The sequence below is a fragment of the Trichogramma pretiosum genome, unplaced genomic scaffold (genome assembly GCF_000599845.2).
Source record: "Trichogramma pretiosum strain Unisexual culture from Peru unplaced genomic scaffold, Tpre_2.0 scaffold26, whole genome shotgun sequence".
NCBI classification, from domain to species: domain Eukaryota; kingdom Metazoa; phylum Arthropoda; class Insecta; order Hymenoptera; family Trichogrammatidae; genus Trichogramma; species Trichogramma pretiosum.
Window position 1 is genome coordinate 76,038 of NW_019641640.1, and position 18,104 is coordinate 94,141.

The 18,104-nt window shown below is 37.2% G+C and overlaps 4 protein-coding genes across 5 annotated transcripts; 3 read left to right on the forward strand and 1 right to left on the reverse strand.

The window, feature by feature from the left end:
- Window positions 1–7: 7 nt before the first annotated feature.
- Window positions 8–3,287, forward strand: LOC106652488 (pyrimidodiazepine synthase-like). Its single transcript, XM_014371472.2, has 6 exons — window positions 8–475; window positions 992–1,859; window positions 1,997–2,102; window positions 2,247–2,490; window positions 2,564–2,785; window positions 2,845–3,287. Exons 2-6 carry the CDS (start codon window positions 1,832–1,834, stop codon window positions 2,959–2,961), a joined length of 717 nt encoding a protein of 238 aa, XP_014226958.1. The 5' UTR covers window positions 8–475; window positions 992–1,831; the 3' UTR covers window positions 2,962–3,287.
- A 610-nt stretch (window positions 3,288–3,897) lies between these two features.
- On the forward strand, window positions 3,898–5,163 carry LOC106652475 (succinate dehydrogenase [ubiquinone] iron-sulfur subunit, mitochondrial-like). The gene is made up of 2 exons (XM_014371453.1): window positions 3,898–4,007; window positions 4,101–5,163. Exon 2 carries the CDS (start codon window positions 4,159–4,161, stop codon window positions 5,035–5,037), a length of 879 nt encoding a protein of 292 aa, XP_014226939.1. The 5' UTR covers window positions 3,898–4,007; window positions 4,101–4,158; the 3' UTR covers window positions 5,038–5,163.
- On the reverse strand, window positions 5,052–8,219 carry LOC106652476 (cleavage and polyadenylation specificity factor subunit 5). Its single transcript, XM_014371454.1, has 5 exons — window positions 7,789–8,219; window positions 6,651–6,851; window positions 6,508–6,571; window positions 5,544–5,709; window positions 5,052–5,466 (listed from the first exon to the last, which is right to left on the reverse strand). The coding sequence occupies exons 1-5, from the start codon at window positions 7,896–7,898 to the stop codon at window positions 5,330–5,332; spliced, it is 678 nt and encodes a 225-aa protein (XP_014226940.1). The 5' UTR covers window positions 7,899–8,219; the 3' UTR covers window positions 5,052–5,329.
- Window positions 8,220–8,685: 466 nt separating this feature from the next.
- LOC106652590 (RNA-binding protein 12) lies at window positions 8,686–17,872 on the forward strand. 2 transcript variants are annotated; one of them, XM_014371630.2, is made up of 5 exons: window positions 8,686–8,777; window positions 8,861–9,493; window positions 10,289–10,534; window positions 14,263–14,419; window positions 14,635–17,872. In XM_014371630.2, the coding sequence occupies exons 4-5, from the start codon at window positions 14,277–14,279 to the stop codon at window positions 17,426–17,428; spliced, it is 2,937 nt and encodes a 978-aa protein (XP_014227116.1). In that variant the 5' UTR covers window positions 8,686–8,777; window positions 8,861–9,493; window positions 10,289–10,534; window positions 14,263–14,276; the 3' UTR covers window positions 17,429–17,872. The 2 variants fall into 2 exon arrangements, with proteins under 2 accessions (XP_014227116.1, XP_014227117.1); XM_014371631.2 differs by lacking the exons at window positions 8,686–8,777; window positions 8,861–9,493 and adding an exon at window positions 9,518–10,033.
- The last annotated feature ends 232 nt before the right edge of the window (window positions 17,873–18,104 follow it).

Sequence of the window (18,104 nt, forward strand, 5' to 3'; positions counted from 1 at the left end):
AACAATGCAAAGTATATTTAATAGTGCATTTATAATACCTACCTGGAGTATTTTTTACATTTAATTTTAATTGTTGAGCCTCTTACTGATCTTTACTTTTTTTGTCTGCACTAAAAATTATTCTGAATAACTCATACTTACTTATTAGCTTTAATCGAAGAACTTCATTCTTGAAGTTTTACTTTATAATAACTTAATGATTTGAATCGAATTTTTTATTAATAATACTAATTTACTTGGTACATGTTTGGCGTTTTTACCCAAAATTGTTGCATGAATTATCAATAATTTTCATTCGTAATGTAAATAAATGATGTGGCAAGATGCCCACGCTTTCTAATTTGTTTCCTGGAGTCTAATTTTGTACTCTCTAACTATCTTAAAGAAGACGAGGATAAATATTTTTCTAAGCGAAAATAATTACACCACACACCACACTTACGTGAAATTTCTGTAATATTATTTTCTAAAGTTTGTAAGTTTTATTTATTATTTTTTATTTTTTATTTTTTATTTTTTATTTTTTATTTTTTTATTAACACAATACTAATTATTATTAATAGCATTAAGTTCATTTCATATTAACGTACATCAAGAGTAGCAAATAATTTCAATTTAATATATTTTGGTTGTAAATAATTTATTTTGCATTGATTGATAAAAAAAATTCGCACTTATCATATCATCTCCTTTTCATATCACTAATTCTTAAAAACATTCTATATAGGGTACTTATACCAGTGATTGACCGCTTTCGACCAGTAAATGACCACTTTTGGATGTGCAATAATTATCGTTTTTCCTTATTAAATTATGATCAAACATAGAAAACAAGATGCATCGTTCACTACAGAATTGAATTACGTCCATAGAAATATATTTTTAATTGTTTTTCATATGATATTTTCTAAAATGGTCATTAACTGGTACCCGGTCATTGATTGGTCTGACTACCCTATACCTGCTCACAATTTAAAATTTTAATTTACAGAATATTAACAGAAGAAACTTTCCTGGAAAATCGACTGTTGGACGATTGAGATGTATATGAAGACTATTTAAAATGATACATCACTCACCAACCGTGTCAATTGTCAATTAAGAAAAATATTTTCATTGCGAATCACGAAAATAACTGTGTAAAATGTACTATAGTTCCTATTACTTGAGTCGCAAACTCTTTGCCATTGATATTTTATATAATTAATATATTTTCTTATATCATGTGCGAGCACTGCTTAATAAAGCAGTATTTTGTAAATACATGTCAGTACCCTCCAACGACTCTGTTATATTTTAGTTAAAATTGGCTATAACTTTCAATTACTACTAACATAAGAACGAAATTGTGATAAGACATTACTCTTATTAAGATTGCAACTGCGAAAAATCTTGCATAATGTAGGTATTATAAATATTTGAAGTAAAGATGAAATGAAAAAAAGAAAAGAAAAAAAGTGTCATGTTTACCATGAATTATACCGCATCCCTTCTTCTCTCGAAAAAACTATAATGGTCACATGTTACAAAGTAAAAAATCGCAGCGTCATTCAAACTAGCTTATGCGAGCTTTAAAAATCGCCACCTACATCTCACGATGCAACTAAACTTGATAACAAAGAGTCGCTCGTTTAGCGTCTGTCTGCTGCGCCAAACGTCAATAACATGCCCAAACAAACAATCACGCAGTCGTTCGTTCCGCATCGTGGCATATTTTAATCGTTTTTTGTAAAATTTAGTTGTAAATCTATGCGCTACGTTCTATTTTTGTTTGATTGTTAATGAACATAAACGAACAAAATCGAACTGAACAAAAAATTCGAACGAAATCATGAGCAACACAAAACATTTGACAATCGGTAAGTCTGCGCTGGTGAAGAGCTCATGCGAGTCAAAGAGAGAATCCGTGTGAAGGGAACACTTTTATTTTTATTTTCCGCACAATTTTTTTATTTGTTGATCGTGTATATTTTTTATTTGTCGCATACGATGACAGGCTCGAAGGCGCCACCATTGCAACCGGGTAAATTAAGACTTTACAGTATGAGATTTTGCCCTTATGCTCAAAGAATTCACCTGGTTTTGGACGCAAAAAATACACCGTGAGTAGCATGGCATACTTCTATTCTTCTACATTGTGTCATAACTAAATCAAAAACTATTCTCACTGAGTTTTATTAACTATATACTCAATTTTATTAACTATACTCAAATGAGTTTTATTAACAAAAACTTGAAATTTCCAGGTATGATGTGGTTTATGTAAATCTTAGTCAAAAACCAGAGTGGTTGCAAGAAAAAAGTCCTCTAGGGAAAGTGCCATGTCTAGAATTGGAGAATGGAGAAACTTTATATGAAAGCCTTATTATAGCTGAATATTTGGATGAAATGTATCCTGATCATCGCTTGTATCCAACAGATCCACTGTATAAGGCAAAAGACAAGCTTTTAATCGAGAGATTTAATGATGTTATAACTAGCATGTATAAAGTATAATTTACTAATTCATATAAGAACTTTATAATTCATCTTTAACAGCTTAAAATAAATAATCTATTTCTAGTTGTATTTAGGAAAAGTTGTAGATAAAGATTTATTTGAAGAGGCTCTAGAAGGTTTGGATTTATTCGATCAAGAATTGATAAAAAGAGGAACACCCTTTTTTGGTGGTTCTCGACCAGGAATGCTAGACTTGATGATTTGGCCTTGGTGTGAAAGAGCTGATATCATACAAATTTTAAGAGGTGATCAATACATCATTCCAAATGATCGATTTTCCAGATTGGTAAGTCACTATAACTATTTTATTATTTGAATAATTCACTAACAGATTTCACAATCTAGCTTCAGTGGAAAAATGCTATGAAAGAAGATACAGGTGTTAAGAAGAGCTATTTAGATTCAGAAACTCATGCTAAATATATGAAAAGTCGCCAAGCTGGAACCCCTCAATATGATTAAAAAAATGTTGAAGAACATAATTATCGGATAGCAATGAACAATTTTGACACTCCAAATTATTTGTGATACAGCACAAGCTTTTAATTTTTTAACTTTTAATACACTTCACACAATATAAATAATGTAATTGATAGTTCTATTACTTTAAGGACGGAAAGTAGAACACAGTTTAAGATCAACATCAATTTTTAAGATAGTAAAATATAGCATTTATAATGTAACTATTTACACTTTTATAAATTCTGTTATTAAACAAATCTAATTAAAAAACATAGAATATAAACCATAGATTAAGAAAATAATAAAAGTCAAACAAGCAGCAACAATGTATGTTTTGGAATTATTTTTACGCAAATTTGACAATTGCTCTTCTTTTTCGTTCAGATGTTTTCTGGCAACATACAAACGCTCTTGTAATTCTTCTCGTTTTTCAATCGTTTTTTCTCGAGACAATTCTTCATTCAACATATCCATACGATAACGTAATTCGTCTATCATTTGCTGACATTTGTAAACCTGAAAGATTTGAGGCATAAAAAAATTAATGGAACATAATTTAAACAGATTCAATAATAAATAGTACATAATACTTACCTCTTTCATAAGCATCTTTTGTGTTGAACACATTTTTAAAATAAAAATTTGAGATAAAAATTGAAATAACTCGATCTCGTTGAGAATTTCTCACGAACTAATGGAATCTATCTGAAAGGTTGTAAAACAGGATTAAGGAAATGTGATTGTATACAGTTGGAATTTCTATTTACGAAACGCCATTTTGAATAATCAAATGATAGATGTCGCTGCAGTCTGCTTCGAGTGCAGAAATTCATACTTTGCTTTGACTTCAGAGCGTAGAAAGTGCGCAAGTTACGTTCTAGAATATCCCTTCTGCTGCACATTGTCCGTCTTCATACCGCGTAATATTTTGCAGCTTAACTTGGCAGTGCTGTGCAGCTTTCGCACGATCAGTAAACTGTGGGAGCTCAGAGCTGCCGGATTCGTTACTCGGCACGAATAATAAACCCGACTGCTTAGATAATCATGTGAGTTATTTTAAACACGCAAGCTGTTTAATAAAGCACGACATCGTGCAATTCTCCTCGACTGTTTCTGACTTATTAAACTTTCAATTGCAGTAAGTAGCAGCCCAGCGAGTTGCTCTTCGCTCCAAGAGTTGCGCGTTATTGCGAAATAATGGCAAATTTTCACAAGCTAGCCCTCGTTACGAAGAATCTCAATGGCCTGGAGTTGTGCATCAGCAGGCCATTTACCACCTCGCTTCAGGCCAGCAAGGCAGCAGCCGCCCCGGCCGCAGCGGCAGGTAGCAGACTGAAGACCTTTTCTGTTTACCGCTGGAATCCCGACGAGCCAGAGAAGCAGCCCTACATGAAGGACTACACCGTCGATCTCGACGGTTGTGGTCCTATGGTGCTCGACGCCCTCATCAAAATTAAAAATGAAGTTGACCCGGGTCTGACCTTCAGGCGATCCTGTCGGGAGGGTATCTGTGGATCATGTGCTATGAACATCAATGGCACCAATACTTTGGCCTGCATCAGCTCTATCGACTCGAATACTAATAAAGTTACCAAAATCTATCCGTTGCCTCACATGTACATTGTCAAGGATTTAGTGCCGGATATGAATAACTTTTATCAGCAGTACAGAAGTATTCAACCATGGTTGCAAAGCGAAAAGTCAAAGAAACCAGGAGCAGAGCAGCACCTTCAAAGCGTAGAAGATCGTAAGAAGCTTGATGGATTATACGAATGTATATTATGTGCTTGCTGCAGTACTTCTTGCCCATCTTATTGGTGGAATGGTGACAAATATCTTGGACCTGCTGTTCTTATGCAAGCATACAGGTGGATCATTGACTCAAGAGATGAAAATGTTAAGAAGAGGTTGGATAAATTGAAGGACCCTTACTCTGTGTATCGTTGTCACACAATTATGAATTGTACTAAGACATGCCCTAAAGGCCTCAACCCTGGTAGAGCTATTGCAGAAATCAAAAAACTACTTGCTGATGTTACCCAAAAAGGAAAACCAGGACTTGCAGCTAGTGCATAAAAGTACTTAATAGATTATTAATTTGAGTAAATTTTTAATAACCTCAGAAGGTATATAGAATGTATTATAATTTGTGATATAATGATATCAAAGTTACAATAAAGTCTTTGAAACACTCGGTTAATACAAAAAGTATAAACATTTGTAAATCCTATTCACATCATTACACTTTTCAAGATTGAATTGAATTTATATAATCTAAGGAGTCATAAGAAATCAATTTGACAGACAGTTACTAAATCCATTATTTCTAGTTCTTCATAAATACAATAATTCGTTTTTAGTTGCACTTTTACATATAAATGAAATTAAATCTACACAATGCTTGAGGAAGTGAAGAAATTATTGGTCCATATCCTTGAGAATTATCGTAGAGTTCAAAAAGAGGAGCAGCAACTAATTTATAATTCTTTGGTACTGCTACTAATGCTGAAATTAAAAAAAAAAAAAATTAAGTTTTACTTTGTGAAATTAATTAACTCCAATTAAGATTATTAAATGCCAACCTTTTTCTTGAAGTTGTACTAAAAATAATTTTTTGTGTTCTTTCGGTTTGGTGATGTGGGGAGGAATGTAAGGGTATTGAGGTGGCTCAAAATTTGGTCTCCACCAGTTACCAATGGTATCTTCAATCAACCATTCTTGTTTCACACCATCCTGACGTCCAAGAATCTAAAATAATTAAATTACATTTATTTCATTTTTTATTTACACTAAAATATTTATTTTGTGTCAACATCATTTTTTCTATAAACAGCAAACTAGAAAATTATGATATTATAAGACTTGTAGTTTGGCCGTGAAATTATTCCAATTTTTTTAAACCCAAACTGTAAAGGATATAATAAAAGTTTTCCACCAGTTACAATAATATTTTACATCACATTACTAAACCTAAGATCCATACTGACAAGTAATATCAGTTTAATGCTTTGGATACATCATCATTGTGAAATAATGAGTAACCTATGTATAAATTGTTGTTATACTCAGATGTGTTAAAATAATTTATCCTTGTTACTGACAATCATCAAAAAATTCTATCATAAAAATAGAAATTAGTTACATAATTATTCATACAAGTAAACAGCACTTTACACTTGAGCTAATTAATAAATGTCTTAGCTTTATGATAGATTTTAATCACATGTTGCTCAAACCAATTGGTGCTACATAATTGATAAAAGTTGAGATATTTGAAATTTATTTTGCTGAAGGGAAGTAGAAATAGTTACTCAAAAAAGTTAATAAAATCAAATACACCCAAAAAAATAAGATCTAAGTTGAGAGTACTACAAAAGTTTTTCAATCGCACATAGAAAATATTCAAGTTTCCTATTTAATAAATTATACAATTTTGAGTCAAGTTTTGGATGCCCAAAACTTGAAATTTTATACATTTTAATTGATTATAAAATACTATTTATGTTTATTATATAAAAGTTTTTAAGTTACTGCATTGTTGGTTACCTCCGTAAGAAGCCTTTTTAATCCTTCTACTTCATCTTCACCTGCATTTAATTCTCCACCAGGCCTAAAAAGTTAAAAATTGTAATATTTTATAGATACATATCATACTTTTTAATAATGTATAATCTAAGAATAAAACTTACAGTTTAAAAAACGTTGTCCCAAGTTGAAGCATAAGAACATGAGGTAGACCGTGTTCATGAACAAGCAAAACTCCTTCAACACTTCTTCTCATTCCAATTTTATCAAATTCATCCCTCATTCTTTGGAATCTTGCCGGTACAGATGGATCTTTTTCAAACAGTGGCTCTTTTGTTCCAAACGTATAGTTTGTCAAAGGATATCTACATAAATCATTTTTTACATTTGTTAACTTATAGTTTTGTCTTTGTTTTAGAAACTTAAATTTATAGATCTAAAATATAAAATCCAAGCACTAACATAGTTATTTACAAAAAGTACGCAATGATTGACATTTCAAAAATGTGCTTGGAAGACCAAAAATTCAAAAACTATTGAATGCATTACATTCATAACTGAAGACATTGTTTTTTCATGTTCGATAATAGACTTTTAAAAGTCTTGATTTTGTTTACTAATTAATCTATGGATCTAACGAATATATAAAATGTATATAAGATTTAAGTACATGAGCCATAAGGTAATAATTTAAACAATAACCTCACGTATACATTAATAGTCGAACATCTTGCATTTTTTACCAATATTCACTCAAGTTTCATACTCTTTCACAAGTTAAATATTTTGATTATTTTTCTTAATTCATTGTGTGCATAAAACAACATTACAAAAAAATTTTCTTTTACATTGTTTGAAACTCTTTGATATGTCTGTACCCAAAAGCATTACATACTGAGAACATAACGAGTGTGTATAATGCATTATTGAGGATAACTTTGACAATCAAGCGCAACAACATCGCTAATAATTTCGCTAATAATTTCGCTAAATAATTTACATTGAAATATCGTCAACATGATTGACAAAACGATCATTGCCATCAACCTAAAAACCTCTTTTGAAATGCAAGTTGCGAGGACGATGTAAAACTGAAAAAAGAAGTGGGTCTGTACAACAAACTGCCATTGGTTCATACATTTGAAATTCTAGCTGAAGTAAAGAGGATCGTGTGTATGTGTGTGTGCGATAAAAAAAATAATAATGCATAACAAAAAACGTGTGTTTTTGAAGGAAAAAAGCCAAGGGGCCGGTGCAATGGCGCCGGCGTCCTGGGCGCACAAATAAGCCGCGTATACTCACAAGTTAATAGTTCTGTTTATGGTGACCGAAGGATTTGGGGTTATCTTGCCGTCGAACGAACTAGTGGACGATCTCCTGGGCCAGCCGCTCCCTTTCACTTGGTTCGTCATGTTGATGCTGCGACTAGGTCGTCTCGGAGTCCTGCTGACGAGCAAATAAAACGAGCACGCACTCACTAAACACACTAAAACGTACTGATATGCTGGCGAACCGTTGTGTAGACGCCAAACGCCTCAGCCGCGAAACGGTCCTGTATAATAATATGTATGTCGCAGCAGAAAGCGAGATAGCAACGCCGCGATTCAACCGTCCCTATCAATAGAGTTTTTTTGTTGAGACACGAGGTCGAGATTCTCGTTGACTCGCTCACACGTCGAAAATCTAAAAACGACTAATATAAGAATTGTTTGTAATTTGCGAAACAGCGCCACGCCACCGGCACCGCAGTCGTTCTCGTCAGCGCTATAGATGCTCGCAGCATGGTGATTGGCGATGTGACCACAGTACCACACATATTATAATTATTGTTGTTATTACTGCAGCTCTGCAGAGCAAATTCGCACGCTGCTTCTGAATTATGATTTTTTATCACTTGTAAAATTAATGATTAAATATTGGTTCATGAGGAGATTTTGAAAGGCCTAGATTTTTATGCTACAAAGCATGGTAAAAGTAATAAATGATGTTTGCATAAGTTATTTTAATAATTGAGGGCTCAAACAAAGTAGAAATAATTAAGTGTAAGAGGAAAAATGTTGGTAGTCGATAGTCGATTCAAGCATAATGCAAAAGACAATTTCGATTGAGCAACAAACTGTTGGTCGTGAATTAGAATTTACATTTTCAAAAACGGGCGGATTTCAAGTTCCGCGGGGTGGCCGTGGCGCTGAGTGACAAACTTCTGTCGTGTTTGTGACTCGACAGTCGACGCGTGCATATCAACGGAGAGCCACATGATATTATTATACTATAGTCTATACGGTTATACTGTGAGTCGCTTGCGACACATTATACATAGGATCGACAATTAATAACATAATATGTTACACAATTACGATTGTTATCATTGCAGAGAGTGAATAGTGATACGTGTCTGGCGGTAAAGTCGTAACTCGTATCGTAGCATTTGACATTAAGGTATCGTGTCTCAAGGGAAAATAACTGCGCAATAAGAATCATCAGTCAACAAAGTCTACAGTAAAATCACCAAACTCGCGCCTCGAGCGGCCATCTTGGATGCAGGCGCCTCCTCAGCCTGCGATTGCGCGCATGCAAGACGCATAATAACATTCACGCAGCAGCAGCGCCTGACTAGCTGCTCTCCATTCTCTCTCGCCTATTTCTTCCTTCTCTCTGGTTTCTGCCCTCTGCAGCATCAGCCCGTGAGACTCGCTCATTCGGCGACCAACATCATCACAAAACTCGACATCGCACACGCGGGGCTTCGCAAGCGCAACAGGAATATCGTCGTCGGCTCGACTCGACAGACTCTCGAGGCAACGGACGCTGGACGCAGCACACAACCTCGCATGCACTGCGCGGCCGCCTGCTGCTTGCTACCTCTATTCATGGCTGTCGAATCGACGGGCGACATTGCTCGCTTCGCTCTGCACGAATAAAACGAGAGCTGCTGGATTACCCGCTTTTCTAACGTATAAAACGCGGTTACCCCGAAGAAGAGACAGTTCACCCATAACCGTTTTCTGTAAGTACGCCTATATTCCTCAAAAAAATAGTTGTTTTCACGAGTTGTCCGAGAAAATATTCCGATCGATTAAACCTGGCCGCCATGATGAGATTGTACAAAGCTAAATTGATCGCAAGTCCGTCGCTTGCTCTAAGGTCGCCGTTGCCGCCGTCGTCGTCTACTTCATCATCGTATTACCGTCGTTGCCGTCAGGACCGTTCGATTTTGGTCTTTCTATCGTCATTTCGGTCTGAGTCGATTAACCTAGTGACCCCATGCACGTGTTTAATGTCAAAGTCTGTACAAAGTTGAGCACCATATACCAGTACTCAACTATACTGTGACTTGTGCAGTCTTCTATATTACGAACAAGTGCACATGTGTGCGTGTTGTATGCAAGTGTGTGCAAAAGTCGATGTGCAGAAGCCATTGATTACGTGTCTAATCGCGTAGAGTCAGATTCTGTCATGCATTTTACTCGTTCGACAACATAACGGCTACTGACTTTCCAGCAATATCAGAAAATTTCTACACCGATTTATTCTAGTTTTTCTCAAGGTTATGTTCAAACTTATTATTGTTTTCCTCAACTTCTTTATAACTTTTAAGTTCTGTTTACATACGTTCATACACACATATGGATATCTATGATAGACAGATCATTGGACTATTAACGTTATCCATATACTGCTAATACATTTTATAAGCAATAATTTAATTACTATTTCATCGTGAAAATTAAGTTCATATGTTGAAAAATTAAATGAATAAACTACGACAGATATACGACGAGAAAATTCATCTATGTTGCAGGATTATGAACTACGCTCAAGTGTGATTTTTAGGTGTTCAATTGTTGAGGTGCCGCCATGGCTGGATCATAAAAAATATAATTGTTATAAACATCGCAAAGTGCTGCAGTTAAACTTAAGTTTTTCTCTCTTGAAAATTACAAGTTAGACACTACGACTTACATATTAGCAACAACTGTTTGCACCTTAACTGTAATCAAACTCCATCAGGACAAGAAGAAAGGGTTAACCAGTTTCCCTTATAAAGGTAAAATTCTACAAGTTCTGTATTAAATAGTTCGTAATTATGAAGAAAGTCATGTGACCTATAATGTCGCTGATTTCAAATGCTTTTTGTGGAAACTAAATATTAAGGTTACGCAATTTTAAATATTTATTATATTGACATAATCTAATGATAACGTTTCAAGTTACCGAGTGAGTGGTAAGTCAACAACCCAAATATATCTACTACTACAAATTTTTCCAACCCTAACCCAGTAAATGTATAAATATATCTTAAATTAAATACCATCAAAAACACTATTCTTAAAAGAATAAAGAGTACAGATACGCATAGGCTGATAAAAATCAATTCTTTTGCATTCCCTTGGTTTGTTTCCTTGAATCTTACATCAAGGTTACCATGAAATGCCTGATATTCAAGATATCATTATTATAAACATTATTTTTGTATTGAATGCAAAGGTAAGTTGAGTTATCTACCAGGATTTCATTTTCAAAATTGGATTGAAAATGACCACTTTGAATACCATACCATCACTAAAACAATGCAAAAAGTATATGATCAAGATACAAGCTTACCTTATTCTCCAGTACTATATTTTGAATAAATACTTATATCCCAAATCAAAAAAATGGATCAACATCGTTGCAGTAAATTACCTGAAGCTGAAAGAAGAAAATTGCATTTAATAAGATACTCTATCCAGTCTTCGTTGCGTCATGTCAATCATCAATAAGTAAACATGAAAAGTTCAGAGAGTTAATGGAAGCATACTCAAACACCATGTTTGTGGAAAGCTAACTTATTTATCAAAAAACATGACATCTAGTGAGTGTTGAATCATCAACTTCTTAATTCAATTTTTTTTTAATTTCATTGGACACAAACTACATCTAGTCTTAACAATGAGCGATGCTTACATACCAATCACAAATGAAAATTAAAGAAATAATTTCTTTGTTAATTTTCATAAACCCAACCATATTACTTCCCAACAAATAAGAAGAAAATTTTCTCCTTGAAAGCCCTGAATGTCTACAACTCGAGACCCTATGGAACTAATCCCAATTTTTTCACAAAGCTGATTACAATCTGAAACAACCTATCAAGTTGTGAACAAAATCTATCAAACACTTATAGTGAGGATCAATCATTTGAAATGATTGAAGAAAATAAGAAGTGTATTTTAATGAATTCTTGTTGAACTTGCTGACTTCAAAATGTTTGTTCATCAACAAAAAAAATAGCGATTTAAATTCTTTTTAAAACGTTATTTCATAAAATCAAAATTGAACTGATTTTTTATACTGCTATTAAAACTCAACCTTAACAAATCTATTTTATGCTGATAGATTTGATAAGATATTTTTAACAACTTTATGCACAACCTTGATTAATTTCAAGTTAATAATTCAAAATCACATGCAACATACAATTTGCGAAAGTAATGAAAAGTGTAGAAAAATAGTTTAACATTTTAACATTAAATCATTTGGACATCAATCAGTTAAAAAATACGCGACATAAATATGTAATTGAAAATTACATATTTTTTCATTCCTATAATTTTATTATAATAAGGTGCAGAAATTTCTTGCTATGTTCGGCTGACCCGCTTTCAACCAACTTTAGTATTTTCATCGAAGCATCAGAGAAACCAACGATAACCTACCCAAAAGAAGTAACCTCGTCTAGTTATGTTACGAATCTACAAATCTTGTTTATTCATGAGCTACAATGAATTTACAAGCATAACAAAAATACGTCCCGAAAAATAGCTTAATAAGATTTCATTCAACGTTATGATCTATTCGTACGTTCAAAAAAGCTTCAATTATTCATTTAAAATAAATTAAAATATTGACTTGAAGTAATTCTCGCATACATAAATTAACTAAATTACAATTAGATGATTTTTAATTGTTATGAATGTTCAGGCTTTTGATGAAATTTCTTTATAAATGGTCCAAATTTTTTATTTATTTATTTTAATTTGAATGAACTCTTGAAGGACGAGCGTACGGCCAATTGTCGTGCATTCATTGATCTTTTAATACTAAAACATGACTTTAGCACAATGTTATGAACTTTGGATTGCTATTCTATAGTCTCTTCTGGATTAGTCTTCCAGCACTTTTTTGAAAGAAAAAATAAATTTTTTAAATTCCTCAAGTGTCTTTTAAAGGTCAATAAGGTCAAGCAAATGACAATCATCGATCGATCTTTGAAATCTTATCAATATTTTTTTGAGGTCGTCGATTTTCTTAACAATTAATTTGTTCGTGATATCTTGCTGCTCTTTGGTTCGTAATGGATATTTTTCCATAAAAGATGGAATGTTTGTAAAAATTAATCAACAAATTATATGTACGAGTAAGCCCATTATGAAATAGAGCAAAGTAATGTATCAACTTGCTGTTTTTCATAAAGTTTCACACATGAAAATCATGACGCCCTTCTCATCAGCGTCCATACACAAGAAATATGTTGAATCGTTGGCAAGTATTCTCGCATAGGGTTAGACGCGCATGCGTATTCAAGCGTAACGGTATAGATCAGTTTTGCACCCGCCAAATTTTAATTAGCTACCGTTTTAATAGGTATTACTTTGCTGTTCGACAAGAATATTTTTTATGGAAAAAATGATAATTTTCTCAACGAAACTTTGAAAAATTTCGAATATAATACGTATCTAGGCTGCAAATAATTAACCTCAGCTGCTAATCACACGTGCCTTTGGACTTTCTTTTTTGGTGGCTTAGGAACTTTCCCCTGCACATTGTAAAAAATTTCTTTCACGCCTCAGACCTAAATATTTTACTTTCAGCTTAGATTGCACGAAATTAGTTTTTTCTTTACTCTAATAAGAAATTCTAAAGATTTACTTATTACATTATGAATTGAGAAAGAAACAACGTTTTACGTTAATTCGTGGTCTTTTTTCTTTTACGGAATTTTATTTTTCAAGCGATAAACAATTGCAATAATTATTTAATTCAAACTGGATTCGACGTCTAAAAAATATGACTGTTCTAAAACACGTAATAAAAATAATAAACATGATTATTGTTTAGTGATCATAGCGCAGACTCGTTATGACACTAGTCTCGCTGTTAGGTAAATTAATTAATTTTTAGAGAATCTTGCACTCATAGTGATGCAGCAGCACGGTCATTGATCCAAGAATATTTGAAATGAGTTTAGTCGAATGGGTCTCTAATGGCTACTATAGCAAAATTTTATTTTTAATTTTTTTAAATGCCGGTCTTTAAAGGATTAATAAATTGATGAATTAATGCTTAATATTTTAAGAAAACTTTGAAGTAACTTATCTATTAGTTCGAGCTTATGAGAAAAACGAAAAACTGCAACGTTACGTTTTTTTCATAATTACTTTCGTCGTAAAAATTTAAAACCCTAAACGTCCCAAACGCAGATGAAAAGTTTCGAGTAAACGGAACGTAATAATAAACAAAAAGTGATAAAAACTATTAAATTGCAAGTTTGAGAATTCAAACACTTAATAAATAACTGGCTATCGCGAAAACTTGCCGGTAACATTCGGGTCGGCTACTTTGCTGATCGAGCTAGACAAATGAACTTCTATTTATGAATATTTCATCAATTCCCATGACAAAATTATTCACTCACTCGGTTTCATGAAAATGTACCTGAAAATTATGTCGCAACTACAACTCCGATGCTACCAGTAAACACGATGACAAAACAGTGGACGTCTTTTTTTTCAGATTGAAATTTCAAAATGAGCGTAATAATCCGCCTGCAAAATTTGGCGTGGTCAGCCAACGCGCTGGACATACGCCAGTTTTTCCGTGGGCTTAGTATACCGGAAGGTGGTGTACATATAGTTGGCGGCGAATTAGGCGATGCATTTATCGCATTTAGGTATGTTAAATTTTATTTGATTTAAAAAAAAAATTGTTCGTCTTTTCTCACCCTCGAATCACAACGTTCGATACAACTCTTTTTCTTGAATGAAATGAATTCTCAACGCCAAGTCGTTACTTTAAAAAATGAGATTCGCTCCGTAAACGATGAAATCTTTGACCCTTTCTGCTTATAAAGCATCGTCCAAATGACCCATGAATTACTTATTTCAGCACCGACGAAGATGCTCGTCAGGCCATGATGCAAGATGGCGGTAAAATAAAGGAGGTAAAAATCAAGCTGCTGCTGAGCTCAAGAACGGAAATGCAAAAAGTCATAGAGACGGCGCGCCAGCAAACGCTGAACCTGCAGAGCGCCCTGATGCAGACTCCTGCGCCGGCCACCGTGTCGAGCACCTCGAACGCGGCGAGCAAGGGCGGCGACAACGACTCGACGAGCGGCAGCAACAGCAAGCGCGACCGCGACGACAAAGATCGCAAAGATCGCCGCGATCGTTCGCGCTCGCGCGACAGATCGAGATCCCGGGAGCGCGGCAGCCGTGGAGGAGATCGCGACAGACGCGACCGAGTCAGTGGTCGAGACCGTCGGGGCAGCGGCAGCGGCCGCCGCGACCGTTCGAGGTCGAGGGATAGAGATCGTCGTGACCGTGACAGGCGCAACAAACGCGACCGATCGAGGTCCCGCGACCGCACCAGATCGCGCGACCGCGACGCCAAGCGACAAGGCGACAAGGGCCGTGGCGGTAAAGACGGCCACGACGAAGACTCCAACAACGACGTCGTCTGCGTCGGGGCGTTCCAAAAAGCCGATTTGAAGGCCGCCGTCGCCATGGCCTCGATGAAGAACATCGGCATGGGCGACAACAGCAGCGTCTGGGACGTGCCCCCGCAGATGCAGAACAACTTCATACCGTCGCTATTCACCCCGCAAGCGCTCATGTCCAAGGCAGGCACCTTCAACATGGGCGGCCAGAGACCCATGATGCCCGGTGGCAGAAACGGTATGAACGGAGTCAGCGATATGATGACCTCGCAAATGTCAGCAATGGGTGGCGCCATTCCGAACCTGATGTCGGCCAACATCGTCAATCCTATGTCGGGTGGTCCGATGGGCCGCGGTAACAGAGACTGGAACGATCGCGACCACATGGACAGGCTCGAGGGCATGAACGGCATGGACTCGAGAATGGGCGGCGGTGGCTCGATGCGCATGGACAACGGCAGCGGCCGCTTCCCACCGAGGGACTTTGGCGAGTCGCGTTTCGGCGACTCCAACGTCGGCAGGAACTTCGGACGATCGGGCATGGGCAACAAAATGGGCGGTGGCCAGCCGTTCATGAACGATCGCATGGACAGCCGACGCAACAACAACGCCTTCCAATCGGGCCCGCGCGGGTCCTTCGATAACGACGGTGACCTCGACTCGAGGCCGGGCGGCCGAGACCGCGACAGTCGATCTCGCAAGGACAGCCGCGACGACGACAGAAGCAACAACAGCGACAAGGACTCGAAGGGAGAAAAACGAGAGCGCGAGTCGCGATTCTCCGACAACAAGAGCAACAAGCCGCCGGGCTTTTGCGTCGAGGTGCGCAACATGCCGATGAGCTCGAATTACAACGACGTGCGCCACCTCTTCCAAGGCCTTTACATTCGCAATGACGGTATTAAACTCATAACCGATACCCAGGGCAACAGAGTTGGCATTGCTTACGTCAAGTTCGGAAGCATCGAGAGTAAAGAACTCGCCATGAAAGGCACAAAATTCGTTCGTGGCTCGGAGGTCGAGGTCCTACATTTGGATGAGTCGATATTCGACAAAACCGACGACAAAGGCCGGGACAAGTCGCGTCAAGACAGCAAAAAGGACGACATAACGCCAGCCTCGTGCTGCGTCGTCGTCTCGAATCTGCCGTCGTTCACCAAGGAAATGGATATCGCCAATCTCTTCCAAGACTGGAAGATCAACGACCTTTTCATCACGGCCAAAGATCTCGACGGCAACGATCGTCTGGCTTACGTGCAGTTCGCGAGGCTCGAGGACGCCGCGCAGGCCCTCATGAAGCCCGCGAAAATCGGCCCCAAGTCCGTCACCGTGACCTCCATCAGCGAGGACAAGTTCGATCGGGCCAAGAGCGACCACGAGCAGATGACCAAAGGCTTCGCTAGCGCTATGGACTCGACGCCGTCGTTCGATTGCATTCACATGCGAGGCCTGCCGTATCACACTGTCGATCGCGACGTGCTCGACTTTTTCTCGGACATAGGCCTCATACCGCACAGAATACATATGCTCATGCAGAACGGCAAGCCCGCCGGCCAGTGCTTCTGCGAGTTCAACTCTTGCGAGGAGGCCGTGCGAGCCACATCGAAGAACGGCCTTCCGCTGGGTAAGAGCGTACCGACCATCGAGTTGGTCAATCGACACAAGATGCTCGACACCCTGGGCATGAACGACGAGAACAACTCCAAAATCACGTCGGACTACCAGCGACAAAAACGCATGCCGCACCATATGCAGGAGTCGAGATCGCGATTCTCGCCGATGAATCCGAGGTTCGGCGGCGGTATGGGCAACAACAATGGTTTCGGTGGCAATGGTTCTGGCCCAATGAGGGGTCCACCGATGATGGGTGGCATGGGCATGCCCCCACGGCACATGATGAACCGTCACGGGGGAGGAATGCCTCCACCATTGATCGGGGGCAGCGGCCTCGGTGGAATGATGCAAGGTGGTCCCGCTATGCCACACATGGAGGGCTTCGGAAAGCCCGGCTGCGTCATTTCCTTGGAGAACGTACCCTTCAAGGCCAGCATCGACGAGATCATGGACTTTTTCCGAGAGTACAACGTAACGAGAGACAATGTGATACGTCGGTACAACGACAAAAGCATGCCAACGGGCGACGCGCGCGTGGCGCTCTCGTCACCGATCGAGGCACAGCGAGCTCTGTCCGAATTGCGAAACGGCAAGATTCGCGACAGAACAATATTTATGAAGCTCGCTTGAGACATGCTAAACGTCGAGAGTGACTCCGACGTCAATGATAAATCAGACAAACCTTTTCCTAGTGCATTTTCTGAGCTGCCGGATGCGCTCAAAACTCCTGAAAACATTTTAAGTTTAGTTTCTTTGCTCGGTTCAAGTAGCGATTAAAAAGCGAATAAATCAAAGTCTGTGCTCCTGATCTTCGAAAGCTGCTTGATTTTTTAACGCATTGGTGATACAAGAGAGTAATTTGAAATGCTGAAGTTCAAATAAAAAATGATCGAATCGAGTCGAGAAAATTACTTATGAACGATACAAGCGTAGCAAGTATAAAATCATATAATTGTGTGAGAAACTGTCTATTAGATAAAGGTAATGTATGAATGATTTTGGTGTTCGAAGTGTAAAGCGCTTTCAATTGCTTTCATAGAGCAATTAAAATGTAAAAATAGATAAGGATTTAGGTAAGAAAAAAAAACAAAAGTATTACCATTGAAAATTGTTTGTTTTTTTTTGTATATAAAGTTGATCTAGAATTAAATTTAAAAGGCGTTAAATTACTTATGAATTAATTGAAAGTTAACAAGGTATGCGTAAACCAAAAACTACCAAATTTTCAAAACCGAAATGACGTTATTTTACGTAAGCCAATGTAAATAATTATTATAACTTACAAAGTCGAATAGACAGTATACTT